Source organism: Cinclus cinclus, chromosome 9, assembly GCF_963662255.1.
Source record: "Cinclus cinclus chromosome 9, bCinCin1.1, whole genome shotgun sequence".
NCBI lineage: Eukaryota > Metazoa > Chordata > Aves > Passeriformes > Cinclidae > Cinclus > Cinclus cinclus.
This window is the reverse complement of record NC_085054.1, coordinates 22,374,219-22,398,846: the sequence shown is the minus strand read 5'-3', so window position 1 is coordinate 22,398,846 and position 24,628 is coordinate 22,374,219. Positions and strand designations below refer to the sequence as shown.

At 39.0% G+C, this 24,628-nt stretch overlaps 1 protein-coding gene across 1 annotated transcript in view; it reads left to right on the top strand.

Annotated features, from left to right (window-relative positions):
• NCKAP5 (NCK associated protein 5) overlaps window positions 1-24,628 on the top strand; it is a 331,504-nt gene that overhangs the window by 143,453 nt on the left and 163,423 nt on the right. Inside the window, exon 4 of the mRNA XM_062498376.1 lies at window positions 15,831-15,964. Within this exon, the coding sequence (XP_062354360.1) occupies window positions 15,831-15,964 (134 nt within the window). The remainder of the gene's footprint in view (window positions 1-15,830; window positions 15,965-24,628) is intronic.

Below are 24,628 nucleotides of genomic sequence, written 5' to 3'. Positions count from 1 at the left end.
AGTAGTGAAACTGCTGTGGTATACTTGGTGATGCAACTTTGTTCTTGAAGTACCTGGGGAAATTAGTGTACTACAAGAAGTAAAAGAAGTTGATAGATTTTTGTTTGGCTTGGTTTGTTTGGTTTACTTTTTGGTGGCCAGTAGTTAAACTATTACAGTGGAATTTATAATACCAGCAATTGCTTCTGTAAAAGGTGTGTTTTCATTGTTAATTTTGGGAACAGAGAAAAATCCATTAATTTCTCTTCTTAACACTTCTTTTAATATTTTTTAAATTAAATATTTTGATTTTTTCCCTGCATGGGGCAGAAAAGGTTACCAGGAAGGAGAGAAAGTTCCTGTATCAGGAAGGACAAAATTTATATACCAAGCGTTGCTCAGTTGTGCTGTTCTGTTAATTTCCCATTTATTTAAATTCATGCAGTGTTCTTGGAGCGTGTTCTGTGAAGTCAGTGCTGACCCTTGAAACGAGTCAGCTCAAGCAGTGCTTTAAATTGCACGTGAGAATACAAACTCCTTACTGCAACAAGACTTTGTTCAGCATCCAGCCCATGGAGCCCTCACCCATAACTGCTCCATAGCACCAAGAGAGCAGGGTAAGTTTCTGCTGGCTTGTCAGCTCCTTCTGGGCAGTGACACAACATAGGCATATAGAAAATAGCCTGGTGAGGGTGAATAAAACACAGACAGCTGAGACTGGGAAAAACTCTTAGCCCGTTTCTGACCACTGAACACTTTGCAAGTAGACAGGAAATCTATGTACAGCTCATCTGAAAAATATTTGGACTTTATATGTTGGACAGTATTCTTTGTGGCATTAAGACCCATGAGCTTTTTGTTGTTTTTCTCATGGCAGAGCATAATCACATCTCTCTGCAACTTCTCACCAAGATTTAAAATAAATATTAAAACCTGGTAAGGAAGTAATGTCTTCCTGTACTAAGCCTATTTAGCTTTGTACAGATTCATATAATTTGGGCAACTGTGATTCTTGCTGTCCTTTCCCTCTCAACTCCAGTTCTCATGCACTTTAATTCAGTTTTTGCTTTGTCAGGAATTTGCTTTTACATCCTTTGTGTTTGTTTTGGCTCCGTGTCCATTGCATTGTGATAAGGCATCTTTTTATATTCTACGGGATCTTTCATGATGAAGATCTCATGACACAGTTTTCCAAGTCTGGAACTGGTGATCAGACTTGCTTGAATGTCCTGCAAGAGGAGACTGTCTAGACTGTGGGAATGACTGTGATGTTTGGATTGTGTTATTTCCATACCGCTTGGCATGATGCACTCTGTAGTTAGTCTGGAAATTAATGAAAGTGCCAGGCCTGGTACAGGGTACACTTCACCTGGCTGTGAAGTGGCTTTTCTTCCTTCTCCAAACTACATGGAGAAGTTGTGCCTTCCGTGTAGTGCCTTGCTGTGTGATTGTAAATAACCAAGTGCTTAAAACTCCACTTCATTCATTAATGGTCATGTTCTTTAACTTTGGTGTCCTGCAAGGCCTGTAATTACCTCTGCCACCTAAATCCTTTATAATCTTGGAAAATATTTAGTTTCTGATCTAAATAGCTAATTTGTAAAGCAAGCTTTGTTCTGACTCTTCTGCTGTTTGTCTGTTAGCCTGTGTAGGTAGTGAACTCTCTGGGGAAGAGACAGGGTCTTCTAAATAGTGCTGTTTGATGCTTGGATCCTGGAGTGCTGGTGTGCCATGAACAGTCACAGCCCAGGGGCTTGGAATGCATAGTGAGAGGGATTTGGCTCAGTGTGTGCTGTTCACACAACTGTCATTGTGTAATTACATCTTTATGATGCACATTTGTGATTGGCATCCACGGTGACACTGCTTATTTAGAAATACTTTCTGAGTGTTGGGGAAAAATCATTATCTCTTGGGAACATCCTGCTCCTGGTGGTAAGTATTAAAGAGTTCCCGAGGGCAGTGACTGGCACAGTTTTCCATATAAGAAACTTTTTCCATTAATGTCTCTAGAAGAGCTGGTCAGAATTTCCAGGTGCTTGTTGGAAATTTTGAGTTATGTACTACTTCCTGATGTCATTCATAATTAACCACCTCAAAAGGGAAAACTTATGATGTAGGAGATATTGTCAGAAAATACATGCGCTAAGCGAGAAGTTGGAAATTAATTTCATACTAGATCTAGACTTGGAGAGTTGTCAGCTCTCATAATCTAATAGGTTTCCAGTGCCTGTATCTTCCATCAGTGCATAAGGGAAACCTGTTCACAAATAGGTGGGAGGAGATGAGTGGAAGTCAAGGTGTGAAGACTGCATGTGATCTGACACACATCAGAAGGAAGAGATGAGAAGAAACATGAGCAGGTGAGCAGAAATACTCTTGTGAACTGCAAGAAACAAGAATATCAGCTCTGGAAATGTGTTCAGTGTGTAAAGGGAGACAGGAACTTTTCTTAGTTTTGCTCTCTCCATGTAGCTACTGGCTTATAGCTTGATGCCTGGGCAGGAGCAGGACCAGCAGTGCTTGGTGACATTGGTCCTCATAAATGCACAGCAGCTGAAGCTGAACCAAACCCATGTGCACCTGATTCCCAGGAACCCAGCTCTGCTTGCCTGGTCATTTGCAATGTGGGTGGTTCTTCTCAGCCCCATTTAGACAAGTTTGTTCATAATTCTCCTGTATTGAATTTGATGTCAGACTTGATGGCTTGAGTGAAGGACAGGAGTTGTTTGTTTCAGTAATATATTGCAGGAGTCCCCAGAAGCTCTGGGGAAGAGCAAATCTCCTGTTCTGCAAATGTACAGCAGAATTTATTTCTTGCCAAAACTTAAAGACTATATAATTGCAAAGAATTTGCTAACCCATTCTTTCTCTTTGTGCCCAAACTGGCATGGCTGGGATTCAGGAAGCCTCGCTGAGCTTCCCTGATTCAGGGAATAGGGGTAACTCTCCTGCTTTTAAAGTTTCTGCCCCAGTGAAAGACATGGGAGCTATGTGTGGAAATTATCTGAAAATTTAGTGTGCTTGCTAAAAAGTACTAAAAATTTCAGGATTACTCTCCTGACTCCTGTTTCAGTGTTCTACATGACAGAAAATATTTGTGGAAAGTCCTGAGTTTTAATTATGTGATTATGTGTTTTATTGTCCAGGAGCAGAACTTCTGCTCGGTCTAATAGCTGCTGATTTTTTTCAACTAAGTGCTGAAGGTGGAAATGGCAGAAGAGGATAGAGCTGCACTACTTGGTTCCAGTAGTTAGTTTTTTCCTGTAGAAAAAGAAACTTATTTACTTTTTTCTCTTCAGGAGTATCAAGCTAACACTTAAAATTGTCAACACTCACTATTAAGTTGAAAAAAGCCAGATTGTTTTTTTGTGTCTTAAATGAGACGTGTATGTGATTACATGCAATTAATAGATGAGGATAAACTAGGGTTAAGTCCAATAAAACAGATATATCCTGCATAGAAAGATTAATGTGGTTAATGAAGAACAGAAAAGTGTCAGAGTTTTTATATCTGTTTCTGACCTTCAGCTGTACAAGTGTATTCAGGCTCCTTGTTCTAGTAAGAAAGGGGATTAAAGGAGTAGAACCTCTAAAGGCTGGCATGTAGATTTGAGCTGAATTTGGTCTCTGGAAACACAAATAGAAATTCAAATTGACCTGTTACTGAAAAGTGATAGTGCAAAATGATATCAGGTGTAGACAACGTCTTTCAGTTATTTTATTTTGACCATTGAATGAATTAGAAACTGCAGGAAAAATTATTTGAATTTTTCATGCCAGGTACCAGACTTTCAAACTCAGGCTGTCCCCTGAAAGTTGAATCAGTTCTTGTGAGTGTGTGTGTTGTCAGTACTAATAAAAGATTTTGTAGTGACAGCTCTGTTAAAAATACCATAGAAGATGTGCCAGCTAACAGAAAAACCACAGCATTTCCCTACTGCCTATGGCAGTGCCTGCAGTGCTAGAGGGTAAATATGGAAAACAGACACATTTGTCGGAAAACTAAAGCAGTAGGACTCTGGAATCCATGCAAGAACGGCTGAGTAAATAAGGCACCTTTTTTTTTTTGCAGTTACTTACCAACCATAAATGGACTCTACAAGTAGACACAGAAAAACTGTAATAAGATCTGACATGTTCATGAGGAATACTGTAAAGAGCCTGAGGAAGAGAAATGCTGTATGGAAAGGTAGCAGCAAAGCAGTGATGCCAGAGGTGTTGAATATATCTGAGAAAGGCAAATAGAGGGGTGTGTGTGAAAATAAAAATATTGGTGAATCCCAGGTGTGTGGGGGTCTGATGGCACTGCAGATGGTTCTGAGCACATCTCATGACTGGCATGGTTAATTTCTACTTCTCTCAGCCGCATAAATTTTCTTTAACCTTGTATCTATTTCAATTAACTCCTTGACATCCTATTTACTAGCAGGAAATACAAACATATTAATGGGAAGTGCAGAATGTGAAGAAGCCCTAACACTCCCCAGCATCAGGGAAAAAAAACACATACTGTCCTAGCCTGTGAGTAAATCCCAGAGGTCGCTGGAGCACCAGAGTTCCACTGACCAATCCATTAAAGCCAAATAAAAGTCTCAGAAGTGTGTTTTTTCCTGGTGCTTATCCTGTGTTTATCCTGCTGCCTTAACTCCTATCTCACTAACACAGATCCAAGCGGGAAACGCTTGATTCAGCCCCGTGCCCATTTGTTCTGTGAACATTCAGTCCTTTAGAAAAGAAACCATTTGTATCATCTAAAGGCCATGTTGGTCAGTGACAGAGGAGGCAGGCACACAGGCACTGCAGATAAGCAGGAGGCATTTAGGATGTGGCTGTGTCCCTGCGGGGAGTCACTGTCACCCTGGCTGGGTGGGTGGGATTATGCTGCTGCTCCATCTTCTGCTTCATGGCACCACCCAGGTTACTTCCAAGCGCTGCTGGGGGCTCAGTTAAGCCTGGCCTTGTTCCTGTGCTGAGCCTCAGGCAATTTGCTGCTGACTGGAGAGGCTGGTGACCTCCAGCTGCTGACAGGAGGGACCAGTCTGGAGCAGTGACCTTGGCTATCAGCACAGCTGGCACCAGCACAGCTGGATCCAGAGGAAACCTGGCGGTGGCTGGACCCTCCTTGTTACTCATGCTCTGGACCTGTGCCCCCGTGCACACTTCAGGGAGTGTAGCAATCAATTCTGCATTGCTTCGTCTGAATTGCATAGGTTAAAATCCATACCAGGTGTACAAGTGTAGTAGCATGAGTGACACATCACCTCCCATTGATTTTTTCACCTGTCCCTTCTCTTCTGCTCTTTCTCAAATTGTGTTTTATTTCTGCTGCACCCTATTTCACTGTAACAAGTTATTTTGTGTGGAGAGGCATCAATGTTGGAGAAATCAAAGTCCAGCATGACTATGAATTCATAGCCTTCCATTCACTTCTCACCCCAACGCTGTCTGGCCTTCACAACCAATTGCAAGTATACAAAAAATACTGTTCTGTGATAATGTTTACATAATGGCTTATCAAAATATTATTACCTGGTTAAAAGGAATTTAAATAAATCTTCTGAATCTGAACTGACCATTAACTGTTTGCCACAGTTAATGGGATTATCTTCCATAGACGCTGAACAATGAAGACAGGACCTGGAAAATGCCTGACTTTTAAAAAACACTTCTGTAAAACTTTCTTAGCTGTGGGAAACCCTGGCTTTCAGACCTCAAGGATTCTCTTTACTCCTTCCTCCTCAAGTCTATGGCTAGGCTGAAATTTCATCCAGTATTTCAGCAAATACCTATTACTTAGCTATAGAAGAAACCAATGCCTCATAAAAAATTAAAGGTAATCTCAGCAAGTGAAAATGTGGAAATTACCCTAAACCATGCTCATCTCGTGTACCTATACAGAACACAGTTGTTCCTGTAGGTCACAAAAAGTCCAAAGAACTTGTAATGTACTTGAGAGAACTTCACACAAATCTTCTGGCCCTTGCTGCAAGACTTCTGATCCAAGAGGGAGTTTCTGTTTCCCAAATATAGACAATATCCCATGAGATCGGGCATCTTCTTGAGCATGGGTCCTTCTTGGATCGTTTATTTGTTATCTTTGATTTCATTTATTTCTCATCTTTGTGAGTGGGGAGTTTGTTCCATGGCCCGTTTGTTCAGATAAATCCACTAGAAAGTGGCTGAGAAGCTTGCAGTCTGTTGTCAGTAGAACATTGAGCTCTGAACTCTCAGTCTGTGAGCATTTAGACATGCAAATGCAGGCTATACCTGTGCTATAGTTAATGTTTTGGTGCCAGTTTTATTTATTCACAGATTTAGTTTTGTTCTTACGATAAACTCAAGTTTCAAAACCTCAGTTCCATTTCTGTGAGTAGGAGCTTTTATTTTGCCAGACAGCGTTTCACCTTCTGTTTTCTGCATTGTTACATTGCTATCCCTTCAGGAAATGTTTGGGAATTGCAGATCTGATAGCAAGCTGTAGGAGAGTCAGACAACTGACGCTTTGCTGGCCCCGGTGGGTTGGCTCTTGCAAGTTGTTCTCTACACACACTCTTTTGTGCTGCTTTATGGTTCAAATACCATTATTGTAAAACTTCTGGAATCAAAGTGGGAAACATAAACAGAGACTGGGTTTTTTGTTCTTTTTTTTCTGCTTGTTTGCAGCAGAATTGGAAAAGGGTCTTTGTAAACAAGTTATCTTGGTTATAAAACTTTGTTTCTAATAAGAAGATATTGTATATACCCAGTATAAGAAACCAAACAAACAGCTTTATGCCTGGTTAGAAATCTCAATGTAATGCAAGTCACCTTAACAAAAACAAACATGTAGCAAAGGAATTGAAATTATAATTGCCCATTGTAATCTAAGGTGTTTCAGGGATTTTTTTCTCCTTGTATTACTTAGCCGTGTCACTGCTTCTAATTTTGTTATTGACAGAGTTTTTTACTTCACACTTTTGAATACTAGGTATTCATATGGATTATATCTATCTTAATACAATTTGCAAGTTTTTATTTGAACTTGGAAAACATTTAATTATGTTTAATTTAGAGAAATGAGATTTCTTTAATTGCTGTCTGTAGAAGCTATTAGGAGCTCAATTACATTTGAAAATTCATTGTTAAAAGTGTAATCAATTAAAGATTACTAATTTAAAAAGAAATCATGGCCTGACTATGTGGGATGTTCAGGTTCACTAATAGTGTTCTCTCTACACCTGTCCAACTATAAGAAACATTTAAAATGGAGAAATGAATTATGCTAAGAACTGAAGCAAGTCTTCAAAACCGGGCTATTAATTGTGAATTTCAAATAAATAGCAACAGTTTTATTAGGGAGCCAGGATTATTAAAGTCTGTGTTACTTGCCTACATTCAAATTTGCAGATCTGACTGAGAGCTGAGCTTTAGGAAGCTGAGGGAATGATGCTTCTGGGGTGCAGGTGTTCCAGCTGTGCATGTGCTGCTGTCAGGGGCTGTGTCTGCAGCTGTGGCCCCAGGACAGGTGCTGAAAGCTGAGAGATACATTCACAGAGTTCACTGCAGTCTGGTCATTTCTGGAAGACTATGAGGGGGATTTTTTTGCTATTTAATTTCTTTTCCCAAAGTGACTCTGATTTTTTTTTGTGGCCTGGTTTTGGGCATTTCACAGAAATAAAGAGCTGCTGGTCAATCAGTGCTCCCTTTTGAAGCACTGGCTGTTCACCACATCTCCTGGAGGGGATGGGCAGACAGTGGTGCTCACTATCCAGCTCTAAGACAAAAGGTTTTATGAGTTATTTAATTTTTTTCCTTTATAGAATAAATGTTATCACAACTCCAACTATATATACAGTACTGCTGGTGTAATAGCCTGCCTAATTCAGATTAATTGTAGGCTTGCAATGATAAAGGAGCTTCAGCACAGCAGTTATTCTGTCGCACAGATGCAATTAAAACCATATCAATGCAGTATAAATAATGCTAAATTAAGTTGCTGTCCTTCCAGATGGTGGCAATTTTGAGCTAGTGCACAATGAAAGCTAGCTTCTTATTTTGTTCAGAAGGAGTAACTATACCAAGAAACAGTTTCTAATTTCCTTGAATGGCTCTGGAGCAGCATTATCACCTAACAATATGAAGTGTGTAAATTACTGTCACCAAAATATTAATAATAATAATAATAATAATGATAATAATGATAATAATAATAATAATAGTAGAGAGCATTTTCTGTTTTGTTATTCATCTTAGAGGCAAGAAAAGCTTGGGGTTTACATCTGAAAGTTATGGGACACATGTGCTTGTCTGGGATGAGGCTGAAAACACAGATGTGCTAGCACATAGAAATTTCATAGTGGAAAATGAATGATTTGCTTCAAATTATTTAATTTTATCTGGCCTCAAGGCATTTTTAGAAAATTCTAAACCAAATTATTTAGTGTCAGATTTTTCGTCTGTTCATTTTGGGCAGCCTGTAATTTTGGGAGCAAAATGCTGTTCTCGAGAACCATTTTTTCTTACTGGTATGAAAAAGCTAGAAGATACCATCCTAAAATTAGGATACTGCTTTTTATAGTATTTATATCTGACTGTTGTAAAGCTGTAGCAGGAAGAAGTTTAAGGAAAATAGTTGCATGATAAAATAATTGGGGAAAAAAGTAGAGGCTTCGTATAAACCAATCTTCTTTAGCCTGTGTAATGCAAGTCAGGTGAAAGGTGAAATGCAAAAATTCATTTTGATTGCAAAGCAGCCACACAACCTCACAATTAACTTTCTTATTTTGAAAATACATGGAAGCAAAGCTACCTCCCCCTCCATGAACCCTCCAAGTGTTTATGTTATTGCTGTTTTTACTTCAGTGCTTCACTGTGCTTTAAATACACCTGTAACTTCATCCCTGGGAAGGCTTGGGTGTTTCAGTGTATTTGTCAGTATTCCCAGTGTAGCTGGCAAAGGTACCAGGGACAAAGGCATATTAACTGTCACTGTTGGAAAGCCCTGCTTTCAATAGCTGGTTAGTTTAATAAATCTTTTCTCACTAAAATGATTCAGCTGTAAGCAGCCTGTAAAAATTGTAATAAGCACAATAAGAAGTACACTTCTTTTCTCCCCATTCTTTGGGGGAATGTTTGTTCATGCTGACTAAGTCCACTACAAGGAATGCTGCAATGTTCTGCAAAGTTGTTTGTCAGTGCCTGGGTTTATTTTTGCAGAGAAGTATTGATTACAGAATGAGAAACATTTGGTTTAACAGGGATCGATGAGTAGCAAACAAAGGACACTGAAGTTTGACTCATTTTAATTTGAACAAAAATACCGTACCCAGTGCAATTCATGATGAAATAAAAAATGATATATGCTCTCTGGTTTTTAATCACATTTCTTTCCTGTCTTTTGTGAGTGAAATAGGTTCAGATAGAGGACTGTAATATCCTGTGTGCTGGATTTGGGACCAGGTTGCACCTGAGGAGTCTGGGGAGAGAGCATTGGGCTTTGCAGGAGGGGGACAAGCAGGTCCACCTGCCTCTGGAGAGAGGTGAAAATCTCACCAAAGAGATTCCACCCACCATCTGTGTGAGAGAGATGAGTGCAAACCACCTTGGGCTCCTTGATCTGTTTGATTTGCAAGGCCCAGACACAGGCTCTCACAAAATACCTGTAACACAGAGAACATTTGTACTTCCCTTTCCCCAGCTGCTTGGGCCATGAGCAGCTGGGGCTCGGGTATATTTTGCAGCACTTGAACAAATACTTTTTGATCATCAGGCATTTTGTTGGGAGAATTAAATATTCATTGCATTAGAAAGAATGAGTTACTTTGTTAAACCAATTGGGAGACCAAGTTGCAAATTCCAGTTTCTATTTCAATTAATATTTCATAATTAATTATTGAGAAATGGAAGTGCTTCGTCATCCCTCTCCATGTCTTGTCCCAGGCTGTTCTATGGCTCCTGCCTGTAGCAGTCTTTCAAAAGGGCGTACAGTGGTGATAAAATAGTGGGCTTGAATACTTTGAATGAGTGCATATTTATTCATAAGAGTATTGGGCATTGACTTGCTACAAAAACTAATTTTAGTGTGCTTCTAGTAGCTGCTATTTGTTTGCTTCATTCAGCTGTTGTTGTCTACTCTACATTCTCTCTGGCTTGTGGGATGTTGTGTTGTAAACCAGGCTATGAGTCTGTTAAATTATGACTTTTATGGCAAGGTATCGGAAGCACAGCATTAGAAAATGCATTAAAAATAAATACGTAAAGACTCAGTTTGGGTTAGCAATGACTTAATGGTACTTCAAACTCTAAACCAAAAAATATTTTAATCTCTTCTTCCCATCATTCATTGCAAAGTATCTGTTTGAAATCAATATTAATTACACAGAAATTGTGACCCTCTTTAGCAAATGCTTTAAAGTAGTTGTTAAAAATTTAATGTGAAGGTTATTAGCCTGATTTTGGGCAACATTAAGCCTGTGCTAAATATTCTCATGTAGACTTTTTTTTTGACAAAATATTGGTCCCATATTTGCATAATTAGCAGCGCCATAGTAAACCCTTTCTTGCTATGCACAGGGGAAGCAAAGAACAAGTTCAAGACTAGAGAATTGTTATTTCTACTTAATCAGTAGCTCTTTCCCCTACTCATAATATAACCTCAATGATGAGATGAGATTGCATGTGAGCCCCTCTTAGGATATATTTGATATTTGAGCCAATCAGTCAGGTTATATGTTGTTGTTCTGAAGTGTTGTTTTTTGTGAGACCCAAGGATAAGCTAAACAGAAGGGGGAGGGAGCAGTTCCTGATAAGTGTTGGGCTGTCCCTGATGGATAGCAATGCCCTGAACAGCCTGTGTGGGGTGTGTGTGTGTGCCCCACGCTTCTAATTCTTCACTTGCAGTCATCTTTAGTTTGTCATCTTGACACACAGCCATGTTTTTCTTTAACATATAGATACAATTATTGATTATGATGGTATGATTTTTTTATGAGAAAGATAAATTAGCAAGTTAAAAAAGAAAATGCTCTGATGTGATAGGCTGACTTCAGCCTTGTGTCAGCTTTACTCCTTATCCTCATCCTCAGCAGGACCTGGGGGAGAAAAAAATTACAAAAAAATTCATGCACCAAGATAAAGACAAGGAAATGGAGAGTTTTGGAATGAGAATTCTGCTTGAGCTGCTAAAATGCTTGACCCTCATGGGGAGAAATCACCGAGTACTTCTCTGAGAAGTACTTTAATGAAGTTGGTCCTGCCACCCTGATGAGACATTTGATGATTTTGCCAGCAGTAACAGGTAAAGGAGGTAAAACTCCATGTCCCTGACTTGGAAAGCCTTAGTGTCATCCCATCTAGATTTAAAGTTAACAATGAAGTAGCCCAGGAATGAAAAAGAGGTAAGACATCAGCACTTCCGTGCCAAACCTTGCTGTGCCACACTTTCCCTGTATGCTGGTGCCAGGCTGCTCAGAAGCAAAGGACCTGTTGTGCATCCCTCACCCTGCAGCACCATGTGCTGCTGTCTGCCTTCCAGGCTGCCACCTGCCCCAGCCAGCTCGTGCTTCCCAGGCATTTGCACTTTGGTAGAACCTGAAAGGACTGGGTGCTGACCTTAGTGACGCATCCCAAAGTAATTAAGGGAGACACAAATGGTTGAGCTCCTCTTGGGAGACGCTTGTATGGCTGCACAGGGTTAGTTCTTAGACCTAGAGCACAGCTATTAACCAGTAACTCTGAGAATAAATGGTGTCTCTTGGTCTCTTCAAGTGCTGAGGAACAAATCACATTTTTCTGTCAAACACATGCGTTACTTCCAATCTAGTTATAAATAGTTTCTATGTGTTTTGTTTTGATCGTGAGTAGCTCAGATTGGATTCCTTCCTTAACTTTTAGGAGATGACTTGACGTGTGGTACATGTCCCTGCCTGGGTGAGGAATGAAACATTTTGACACGAACATTTCTACAGCTACACAAAAAGGAGCTTGCTGAAGTGCAGGCGCTGGCTCAGGAGCATAATGAGCAACCCTTGAAACTTTGTTCCATGTTAAAATATTCCAGTACTTACACAAAAGTATCAGTTGAGTTTGATAACACTGTCTTTCACTCTAGTTTGTTCACATGAATTTTTTGCCTGTTTGGAAAGTTACCGGGAATTTGACTGGGTGATGTGATGAAAGTCAGGCTCTCTGGGGAGGCTGAAAAGGGGAAGCAAGAATCAAGTAAAGGTTATGCTTCTAAGAAGGGAAGGGTACAGCTGTGCTGCAGAAGGCAAGGAGAGGAAGCAGGGAAAAATAGTTTGAGCAGAGCTCGTGGAGAGAAGAATCTGCAATTAAAGAGGAATTGGCAAGTGGGAATACATAACTTGATTGGAATATGGCAATGATTTTTCTTGTGTTAAAATGAACTGAAGCATTTTACATGATACTTTTTTTATTCAACATTTTCTTCACATAGCATGCTAATTCTATTACTTTGTATTAAGCTTATGTTCACTATAAAACCTTTAACTAGTTCTGTTTATTTCTTCTCACACATTTTTTTTTTGCACAGGAATAAACTGGGGTTAGCACAGAGAAGCTTATGAAGCACATTATGTCAGCACAAAATTCCTGTAAAGTTCAGAGATATGTTTTCTTCTTCCAGGAAACAAAAAAAATCTAAAAAATCTCCATTTAATCCTGGCCTTTCTGTACGCTAGGCTCACTTCTCTCTTCTGACACTTCATTATGGATTTTCTGGGTTTGAATAAAAATCTAGTTCTCTTTTCTGGTGGATAAGGTCACTACTGCTGGGAGCTACTTTCTGTGTGTAGTATACTTGGGTGTTTTGTTTCCTGCAGACTGAAAACTTCCCAAGTGTGGGTGGTCTCTTACACCTTTTTCTCCCCACTTCACAGTATTTATTGTCTGTGATCTGGCTGAAAGCAGATCTGCTTTCTGCCTGCAAGAAATGGCAGAAATGCTGCAAGGTTGCCAATAAATTCTTGTGAAGAATCCTGGCAGTGAGGGCTGGTGGTGTTGTTGCTGTGCAGCTGTCCTGTGGGCAAGTCTTGGCCCCATTCATACAGGAGGGTTTAGGTAGCTGGGAAGAGGGCCAGAATTTCAGTGCCATAGGTCAGTGCTGCTGTTTCTGGTCTTGTAGCCTTGTAACTGGTTTGTTGTTCATCCCTAAACCTGAAAGGAGCAGGAGTTTTGTGCAGTAACAGTACATGCTCATATAACTGATAATGTGTTGTAATTCTTGCCTGTGAGGTAGCTGAATTAGAACTGGACATTTAGCTCATTCTAGAAGTTCCTAATATTTAGGGGTTTCAAGAATACTTTTCTTAAGGTAATTCCTACGTTTTTTCTTCTTAAGAAAACAGTCCCCATGTGGATGTGCTGATCTTTTTGTGCAAGATGGTAATGTAGCCTTCCCCATGTGAATAGAAGAAGTAAATGGCAGCAACAGCATTCTTTAATCCATCAGCAAGAGGTAAATGAAACCTAGAAACAGCCTGCACAGTTCTTTGACCTGGAGGTAGAAGTTTGGGTGAATCTGTGCTGTGTGTGCACTTCTCTACCAGTAGGTGTGGGTGGGTGATGAGCTGGAGCATGGCTGTGCCTGTAGGTTCAGCACAGTCCTTCTGTAGGACAGGCAGTGGAGCTGTGAGCAACATGCAGAGCACCTTGGCAGCAAGATGGAGAACAGGAGACTCATCTGCTTTTAGGGTGTCACTTTTTGTCTGTCCTACCCATGGAGATCTGGCTATGTACGTAGTGTAGAAAGATTTATTTGAGGACCAGAGCATGGTCACCACAGTAGACATGCAGAATTAGTTTCTGTATCAGAATAAGATCATTGTGGCTGTTGTGACGCTGAATAAGCCTTGAAGGCATGGCTGAATCTCTGGTTTACAGTCCATTGTTGTAGTTAAGCTTTACTGTGTCAGGTAACTCAGGCACAGCCTTGGGTCAGCCTTGGCCACTCCGGTGGTAAATATATACTTATGTCATTTTCCTTGTTGCCCACTGGCGTGGGAGGTCCTAGATGCCCCTTTAGCAGCAGTGAAACTTCCCTACAAGAGAAGATGCTGAAAGCATTCAGCAAGAGTTCCTGGAGCAGGATCATTTTGAAGTTGGCATTGATGGGATCTAACCCGAAGCAATACTGACTGCTGTGAATATTCTTCCCATATCATTAACCTCAGTTATCCTCTGTGAGCCAGTTGCTGTCTGTCTTCCGCCTGGTGCTGAACTCTCTGCCCATCCTCCTGTGGCAGAAACTCAGGATTGCTCAGCACCTGGTAGGACAGGGCTGTGTAACACTAAGGACAGTGATTTGATAATTTAGTTAGAACAGTGTTCTAGAAATTTGCCAGTAATTTGTTTCTTGTTGTGCAGTTTTCCATTTTCCTGGAATTACATATGGCCAACCAGACAGAACCCCTCCGTTCTCTGAGTAATTCCTCCTATTTTTTCATGAGCATATAGATATTTCATTTAAACCTTTGCAGCCTCCCTTTGTGGCATCTGCTTATTTATCACTGTCTTTAAGATCCGTTTTCCACTTGGCAATGTTCATATTTTTGGTCCCCTGGTTACTGCTATTGTAAATTATTATCCAGTAAGATTTATAGCTGTGAGATTTGTACAAATAGCCTGTCTCCCCCATTTAATGGCTTATCTCTAAGATACCTTTGTTATTTACTAATGAAACTGTATGGATAATTTTTATATACATTTTTGCAGGTATGTCATGAAAATTTAGGTCAGATATGGAACTATGTCAGGCTGTCTGACAGGCTGCAAATCTCCCTGCACCACAGGCACAAAGCAGATGGGTGGGAAACTCCCTGTAGCTTTACCATGACCTAACCTGTTCCTAGACATGGAAACCCCATCACTGACAGAGAATAATGTAGTGTCATGTAAAATCTTTGGGGGTTTTATTGATTTTTTTTCTCATTTAAATTCACTATGATAAAATTTAATTTAATTTCTGTTTAACAGGGTCACATAGAAAAGGCTGTAAATACATTCTTTTAATTGCAATAACATTTTAAATCACTTTAGGTTAATATTTCTACTCCTCTTAAATTATACTTAGCCACTACTGAAATAGGATTTAAAAATCTTTAGGTATCCTTTATGTGATGTTTTCTTTTTTTTTTTTTTTTAAAAAAAAGGGTGAGGCCATGAAATATGTAGATTAATCCAGGTAGTGCTGTGTGTTGTGGGTTGGCTTTTTGGATCCTTTGTTTTAAGAATTAGCAAAACCCATATCTTACTTGCCTTTGGGAGCTGTTAGTAATATTAATGACACCTTTATCGCTCTCATATTAGTTTGATTTGCACTCAGTTTTTAAAGCACATTCATTGTGACAGCATTTCACAAAGTAAATTCAAATAAACTCTGTTCTACTGATAGGGCTCCTCCTCTCAGCCAAAAAAAGAAAACCAGTGGCTGCAGATTCAGGTTCTTTTCCTCCTTGTCAGGTTGAAACATTCAGGGATGGGTGACAAGTTGACCTCTTGATTTGTTTCATACTTCCCATGTCTGCATTCTAGCAAGACAGGTCACAGGTCTCAAATATAATTTTTGTATTTATTTTGAATGGAGGTGAAGGAAAAGCATTTTGAAGGAGAGGATGGGTGTTTTTCAATATGCTGACATCCATGAGTAAGCTGAGGAAGGGTAGCTCAGTGTGATGGGATGTTCTGAAAAAATTCTTCCCTCTGTAACATTGCTGCACAAAAATTATGGCACTGGATTAATAGGTTAATTATTTTGATTTTTTAAAATTATTTTTCCCAAATAAAATCTCATTGTTTTCCTAAAAGTACGGTTTATGTGTAAAATTAACAAATAAATTTTTGTGGTATTTCAGCGTGAGAAGCTGATACATGAGCTGGAGGAAGAAAGACATTTGAGACTTGAGAGTGAAAAAAGATTACGGGAGGTGACCCTGGAGTCGGAGCGGAGCAGAGCTCAGATGCGGGGGCTGCAGGAACAGTTTTCCAGGTATGTACTGTGAGTAAACTGTATTCAAAATATGGGAGAAACACTCTTTGGTGCAGAAACATTGTCCAGACCTGTTGATAACTTGGATGGGTCTAATCTAAGGCAAAACCTGCTCCCTCTCTGAAATTCTGTAAACACCACAAGCGCTTGGCTAAATGTTTGTTGGAATACTTAAAAGGCTTATGCCATCATTTTTTGGGATGATGAAAATTTTCTTTTCTAGGGATTTTGCATTTGTTAGGATTCCCAATAATTTTCTAAGTGTAGGGTTTCACTTCTCAAGAAGTGCATGCCACTGATAAGCCAGTATGTGGCTGTTTGTGCCTTGTAAACAAGAATGGGTTTGATCAATCTGAATAAAGAGAAGAAGAAAAAGTGAAGCCTTTTGGCAGCTTTGGGCAAGCTCATCCTGCTTGGACCTGCTTCAAATCTCTTCCTGCATTGCCTGGTCCAGAGCTTTGGGCTAGAACAGAGCTCCATTTACAATAGAACCATCTTAGAACAGGGATTAACACAAACCATTCATATGATAATAGCAAGGATTTGAGTTATTTATTGTTTTCATGATGCACGATGAGGTCTTGTATATCAAACAAATTTTTCATTGCTTTTGTCATGTGAACACAAACAAAACAGTCCAAAAAATCAAAAGAGACAATGGAATTTCATGTATATTTTCCATCAAGACTGAATACTAACTCCTTCCCTTAGACCACTGAATTGTTAAAAGCTCAAGTTCAGTTTAATATGGTAAAAAAACCTGGAGGTTTATATTTTTCATTGGTTATGTTTCTCAGGGTTTTTAGGGTTTTCTGCTTTGGCCATTTTTTTGTTTGTTTTTTTTTTTCTTATTTCCTCAGTGTTTGCCACGCTGCTCTTCTGATTTAAATCTGGGTTTCTAGGCAACACTCTAAAAACCACTGATAGAAATAATAAAATATGTTCTCCTCTATTATTTGTGTTTGGAAAAATTCACATTAATTCTCTGCAGAATTCAAAAAAGAATTTAAAAAACCATAAAATGTTCAGTTAATTCTGAAATTCTCTATTAAAAATGCTAAGGATATTTTTTTTTCATTTTCTACTGTTCCTCTTTGTTGATCCTTGTTTTCAATTTTACTTATTCTGATGAGACTCCTGGAGTAATATACACAAAATAAATCCACCCCCATGAGTATTCCTGGTTAGAATATTTTGCTCTGTTTTATATTAATCTTTGTTTAAGGAAGAATTTCCTGAGGTCCTGATTTTAGAATAGTGTTATTGCTGCAATAGCTAGAAACCTGTGAAATTAACTTTGAAGGTGATGGAGCCATGGTTAAGAAAAGAAGGGATGAGGGGGAGCCAGTCTCCAGAGTGATGCTCCCAGTACCTTCATAAAATTGTAACTGATGCATATTCAGATCTTTTCAGGAGAGCTCTTCATTATTCCTGTGGAACTGCAGGAGTCTGATTCATTTCTACCATGTTTCTGAAAAGAAAAACTATTTTATTAGTCAGGATCCCTGAAGTCCACTATCTTCAAATTAATCCATTCTTTTTCTTCCACTGCTGTTTGCAGTCGAGCGTGCTCAGGTCTATCGAGAACCAGAGGGACGCAAGTTCTTTGAATTAAAGTTGTTTGTCTCTTTATGTCTGCCCCTCTGATTTAGATAAAGGTGAAGGCCCTCTAAATCAGCATTACACTCTTTTTAAGGCTGTCTGCACATTGGCTAAACTGTTTGAAGGCAAACTTAAATATCATTTTTCATTAATGGCTACTTGGTTAGCCCTGTTATTCCAGTGAGGAAAACTCCTGCTGGCCTCATCAGGCTGTGGTTTTATTTTAGTGTAGGCCAGATGCTAGGAAGAGAATGTGTCACTTAAATATTTTGTTTTATTTTAAAACATTATGTTTGTTATGATGAATATTAGAGGTTATTTTTGCTGATTTTTTTAGTAGAATATTAGGATATTTGCTTACACAAACAGACTTTCTCCCTAAATGAGTGTATTTTTTCTTATCCTGCTTAAACAAATAATGGAACAGGAAGCTGGATAATCTTGTGCTGCCTAGGGATTCTGTATTGTTTGAAGGATTTGGAACCTTTTTTCTTAATTTGAACACAATTAAACAGGACATGGCAAATGGTGATGGGAAGAAATGTTAGAACCAAGTGAAGAAGATGACTGGAGAATAATATTTTGGGCTCTAACATTCTGTCTTTCAGATATAGACAGATCAATGTAAGAATATATACTACAGCATACATCTTTTATATATGTGTAATTCCTGAACTGAGAGGATTTACCTAGACATTTCTACATATCTTTCTTTACATTTCAAACTATTTTCTTTGCATGATGTAAAGAATGAAATATAAAAGTTGGTGGTAATCTGTAAATTGACCTTTGTAATCAGGAGAGCAATGGTCTCACTATTCCTAACTGAAATTGTGAGGAAACTTTAATCTGTCATATAAGCATATGGTTTGAGATGGAGAACTTCAGAAGGTGAGGGGTTTTCTTATTGAATGGCGTTTCTGTTGTTACCAGGTAAGAAATATTTCAGCCTAGTAGTCTGAAATAAATTGAATTTCTCTTTCTTAACACCTGCATAAATCTGCCAGAGCCTTAAAGTGGCACAGTAGTTAGTTTGATAAATATGTGATACCTGCTGAAAGAGCTTTTAAGCTGAAGTTTCTTTTCCAGAATTGTAACATGTGTCCGTGTAGTTTTAAATTTGTGTTTTAATTTTATTGGAGATGAAATGTGTTTGAGGTGTGGAGAAACCCTGCGGGAAATATATTTAATACTAAAGTTGGGTTTTTACACTGTAGTTAGGACTCTGTTACCTTTGCATTGCCTTAGTATAATCTCACCTTGAGTTGAAATACTTGATGCTTTCTTTCTTAAACCCACTGAGATCTTTCACTGCAGCTGTTAAATTCCATGAGGCTCTTTCTTTTCTTGTATAGCTGCACAGTTCTCTAATGCACTGAGACGTACCCTATAAAAAGAAACCAGCCCAGTTTCTTCCAAGACAGTGCCATGCAGTCTGGCTTTCCCATTTTTGTTGTTGTACAGTGTCTCGTTTACCTCCTTGTTGTTAGTTTCAGCTGTGCTTTTTCTACTTTCAGCATTTTCCTACAACAGTAGGAACAGAAATGCAACAAGTCTGCCCACAGCAGTAGGTGTGATTTATAGTATCCTTCTCAAAAGCACACTAATAGACACAATATAAATTGATTGCATTTCTCTGCTGTACATCAGTAAGCAATAGAACTCATTGTCTGTTGAATGCATACAGTTCAGGTGACTCTAAACTGTGATTAAATGTTAAAGCAGTAAACGAGGTAGCTTTACTTTGTTCAGTATTTTGGTCTGAATGAAACAAGTTCAATAAACACTATTATAAAGTGTATCTGGAAACAGTAATTGAAGATCCCATTATCAGCTCTTAAAATCCCTTTTGGGTAAATTTCAAAAACTATTTCAGTTAAAGTTGTGTTGTTTATTGGTACCAATGTCTGTGACTGGAAAATTGCCTCAGGCTTTTAAGAATAGATGTTACCGGAGAAGCAGGAAATGGCTCTTGTTTGATCTGCCAGGGTCCTGTGAATGGGATGAGTGCAATTCTCATTAGACTGTGTATTCCCCTCACATTAATATTGACCATGGGGTTAAGCCTGTTGCTTCTGACAAGGGAAAAATGACTGCTACAACACTTGATATAAAAGAACTTTGTGGCTGTAGGTTTAGGCACATCCTTTTTGTATTTTCCAATTATTGTTAATTCCCCTGGCTCCACTCTGTCTTGTCAACAGGTGAGTGGGAATGATAACTGTTTTCCTCACAGCTGTGATAAGGAGATTTTTATGCATTTCATCAGCATGTTGATGTCGAGCCATCGCATTGTAATTTCTAAGGTCTGCTCAGTCTAGAGGTCACACCTGCTTTTACCTCTGTGGCCTTACTGCCATGGCTGGTTATCCACATGCAACTAAGGCCATGCCTGGGAAGTACCCATCATCTCAGTAGGCCTGTGTTTGGTCACTTTGCCTGGTGTCAACTATTAATAACCTTTTAATCTAATTTCTGGGGAGAGTAAAATGCTCTCTTGGCAGCTATTGATGCCATTCCTTTGTTTCTGTCATAGCAGGGGTGAGTAAGATGCTATGTGGGAGTTCACTCCTTTTCTCAGAGGGAGGTTACAGAGGAAGTTGTCTGCAATTCTTGGTGTAGCTCTGCAGTAACCTCCTGTCATTCTCCCTGCATGGCCTTTGTGCAGGGTTATGGTGGCAGACAGGTTGGCCCAGAAATAGAGGCTGTATCAAAGGCTGACCTTGTCATCCTGCCCTATGCTTTTAGATACCTCTGGATTTTATAAGCTGATACTGTATGAAATGTCACAAGGAGAACTGGTGAATAAGAGTCACACACAAGTAAGTTCTCCATGTCTGGTGTGTCTCTCTTGTTCACCTGCTCCTGCCTTGCTGCTGACTGCAAGATGAGCACTGTCAAACATGGGGGAGGCTGACCCTGACTGGCTGCCAGGTGCCCACCCAGCCACTCTCTCACTCACTGTCTTCAGGAGGACTGGGAGAGAAAAGAATAGCAAAAAAGCCCTCATGGATTAAGAACAGGAGATCACTTACCAGTTACCATCAAGGGTAAAGATTTGACTTGGTGAAGATTAATTTAATTTATTGCTAATTAGGTATAGTGTAGGGTAGCAAAAAAATAATGACAAAACTAATAACACTTATTCCCACCCATCCCTTCTTCCCAGGCTCAACTTCATTCCTTCAGTCCTGACTCTTCCACCTCCTCCCCTGAGCAGCAGGGTGGATGTCAGAACTGGGGAAGCTGCTGGACTCTACAAGGCTCAGGACATGCAGTGAATGCTGCTTTTCTCAGACTCTGACTTACTGCTTAGGATATTGATCTTACCTTTTGATTAGAATTGACAGAGTAAAAGAATGGAGTTTCTTTTAGATTTACACTGTTGGGGAGTACATTAGTGCTTTTATTTATGTGCATCTACAACACTTAGGTACATATTTCATCTATAATAGTTACTCAGTACTGTCAAGAACATTCTAAGTAAGATCAAGGAGCTTTTGTGTGAATACTTTTCATCTGACAGAGTACAAAGGAATGGCTTTACTAAACTCATGAAACTAAGCCCAAAGAAGAGATTGCTCCAAGTTTCTATGGAGTTTGACCCACTCAGTTTCTGGGCTACTTTGTACTAAATATGATGTTTTCCTGTTGTTTGACCAAGAGAAAGTGAAATGGAAATTTTATCATTTTTGATACCAGCCCAAAAATTTTTCCACTCTTTAGTTCTGTGTATGAATATGATGGTTTTGAAAATACATGATGATGAGAAATACCTTCAATGAGTGTGGTGGTTCTGTTTTCTTCAGAAAAAAAAAATCTCATTCTCACATTAGGAACCATGAGGTTGAAATAATATTTTCATACTGAAGTTGAGGAAGAACAATAGCAATGAGCTCAGAGTGACTGAAGAGAGTGACTGAAGAACCAGGGTAGACTTGAAACACGGAAGTCGTGCCAGGACCAGAATCTATAGCAAATGGTATTGCATGATGTATATTGACTTGTGTAGCACTTTCAGGGAGCAAAGGGTTGCTTTGCTCTAGGCATTATTCAGATGCACAGGGAGGTACCTGCAGTTCTCCATCTTCTGTGGGCTCTGAAGGCACTGAGACTACATTAAGAGCCAGCCCTATTTCAGTACCCAATGCACTGGTAAATCATGTGGTGGTGTTTCATGACAGCCTTTAGTTGCTGAAAGCTTCTTGCATGGGGACCAGGGAAATAGGTAATTTTATCTTCCAGAGGCAAAAGCATGGTGATCTGTGTTGTCAGGAAATCCTGTGTCTGGTTTGTATTTGTCTATGTGCTTACAGGATGCATCATACTCCTATTTCTGCATCTATTGCCTTTTACTGATTTCTCAGACATGAAATGATATTCTGCTTCTTGTTTTACTAGGATAGAAGTCTTCAAAGTCTAGTTTATTCATGTAAAAATCAGGTCCGTCTTTCTCAACCCAAACATGGAAAATTCCCTAATTCGGATTATTTGCATATCTTTGTCTTTTAAAAAATGATCTACATTTCATAATATCTGTATAACAAAGAATATTAGAAAAGAAATGGAGGAAATACCCAGGCAGTATGGTGATAAAGGCCTTAAATCCTTGCAGTGGAATAATACTATGGAGAGTCACCTTTGAAACAGTGTTGTCATTTACCTTTTTGAACCCAGTAATCCAAAGAGATCTGTGTAAATAGAAATTATTTTCCAGTTGATTAAAGTTGATTAAATTAAAACTGATTAGAAGAGGTAAACTAGGTAAGAACAGGTGAGACAAAGGCCAGCAAAGAAGTGTTACCTTAGGCTCTGTCGTGGATGACTCTGGTAAAATGAAAGGCAGTTTTTAAAAGCATCAATCTGGTTTGAGCTACAGAAGAGGTTTTTCTACACCAACCCCATGATTCCATCTCTCTTTGACTTCTTGTCCTACCCCATAGTGTTGTACAATGGCACTTTTTATTAATGACCCCTTCTTGATATGGAAATTACGGGACAGTTTTCAAGCCTCCATTGCATGTGCCTGTCATGCCATGTCAGCTGGGGCCCTTCCTGTGCTCCGTTAAGTCCCACATGACATGTCCACACTTTGATTTCTTCAAAGTGAGTATTTGCCACAGAGAGTCAGAAAGATACACACATTTAAACTCAGTATAAATAAGACTGGTCCTCTGATTTAATGGTTAGCTTTAATTGCTACCCAAACAACATGGATTTATCCCATTTGAGTTTACTGATCCTCTCAGACTTGTGGTTGCTTTTGTAAAATGATTGAAAACCCAGGCTCAATATGCAATTTGCAGATTATAGACAGTTTCTCTTTCCTAATGGATCAGAGAGAAACGTGAGTTTATGATCACAATTTTTGTGGTTGTTTTCCTGTTCAATGGTTGAGGTGGCTTGTATTAGTAATTTTTCTGTACTATAAAACTTGTAAACTGTAAATGTATCATTAATGGGCAGTGGTGTGCATTCAGATTGATGTTGGTAGTCATAGAGCAATATAAACCATGAGGGAATAATATGATTACAAAGCTGACATAAAGTCAAATGATCTTCATAGTTATACTTCTCTTTTATGAACATGATTGGAATCTTCAAAGGTTCATTGGTTGACTGAGTCTATGCTTTTCCTTTACAGTTTTACATCAAAATAAACCAGGGAGCTTACACTCCCATTTTAATTGCAAGCAGTTAAAATCTGATCCTAAAAAGTGCTCCTGCCTCTTAAGATTCTGGTGTGACTTCTGTGGCTGATCTAGTGGGTGACATCCCTGTCCATAGTGGGGGAGTTGGAAGTAGATTATTTCTAAGGCCCTTTCCAACCAAGCCATTCTGACTTAAACCATTCTGTGATTCACCTCTCATTAAGGGCAGAAGGAAAAGCATGTTCCAAGTACTTTTGGGGAGTTTAGTACCTTCAGTAGTAGAAAGATACAGATTTGTGGGAAAGAGGAGAGACTGTTGTCTCTCTGAGTAGAATAATAGAGAAATACTTTTTTTTTTCTCGATTTAAAGCAAGGTTTTCTGGTTTTCATATGTATATGAGGCAGGGAGGAGAAAACTCTTCCACAAATTCTAAAGGAAGTGGTACAAGGAACAGTACAAGAAAACAGGCACAAAGATATCCCTTTCTATATACCACCTGTTGTACCCAAAGATGGGCTCTATAGATTGGGATTTCTGCTCTCCTCAGAAAGAAACTTTTATGGAATCATATTTTTACTTACAGTTTGCATAGCTGGCTTTCTAATGCTGGTGTATGAGTAAAGAGCTGGTCCTTGGATGTGACCAATTCATAATTTGCAAATATAATCAGTTTTTCATCCTGCTCTGCATAACCTTTTAAGTATCTCCACTAAGTAATGAAAATAGAATTATTTATCTGCCTGACTTGAGGTGGTAATGCATTTTTTCAACCTAGTAGCAATTCGTAGTCTGCATAGATTAGATTGTTTCGCAGGAGAATTATTATGGTAATTTTAATTTTATCTTAGAACTTGTAATTATTCCATGGTATTGTTCTAATGTAACAGGCTGTGTAGCAGTTCATTTGTTTTTTCAGTGCTCAAAATTGGACAGGGCAACTTAAAATTTTAGCTTCAATCTTATTATTTTACCAAAATATTTTGGGTGTCTGTTTTCCTCTATGCATACATTTCAAATATGATTATTAAAGGCTGCAGTGAATATAGTTAAAGCTGAAAATCCATTATACTAGATGCAAGCTTTTGCTTCTCGGGGTATATGATAAACATTAAGAGAATAGGATGGAATTTGTTTTCCTTGTGTTAGCTTATAGATGTAGTTCTAATTATTCATGCATTACTCTGATACTACATTTTCATAGTTACTCTACAAGTCTTTCCTCAGGGATTTATCTCCTGAAGGTGTAAGGAACTTGTTTCAGCTGCATGCATGTTGCTTGTTCATTTTCTTGGCATATGTCATGTAGAGGAAAAAAAAAAAAGGGATATAAAAAAGAAAAGATGCTTGGGTTTAGTCCATCAGTATCAGCAAGGACAGCTGTGAGGTTTTTCTTCTGATTCTCCCCAGGTT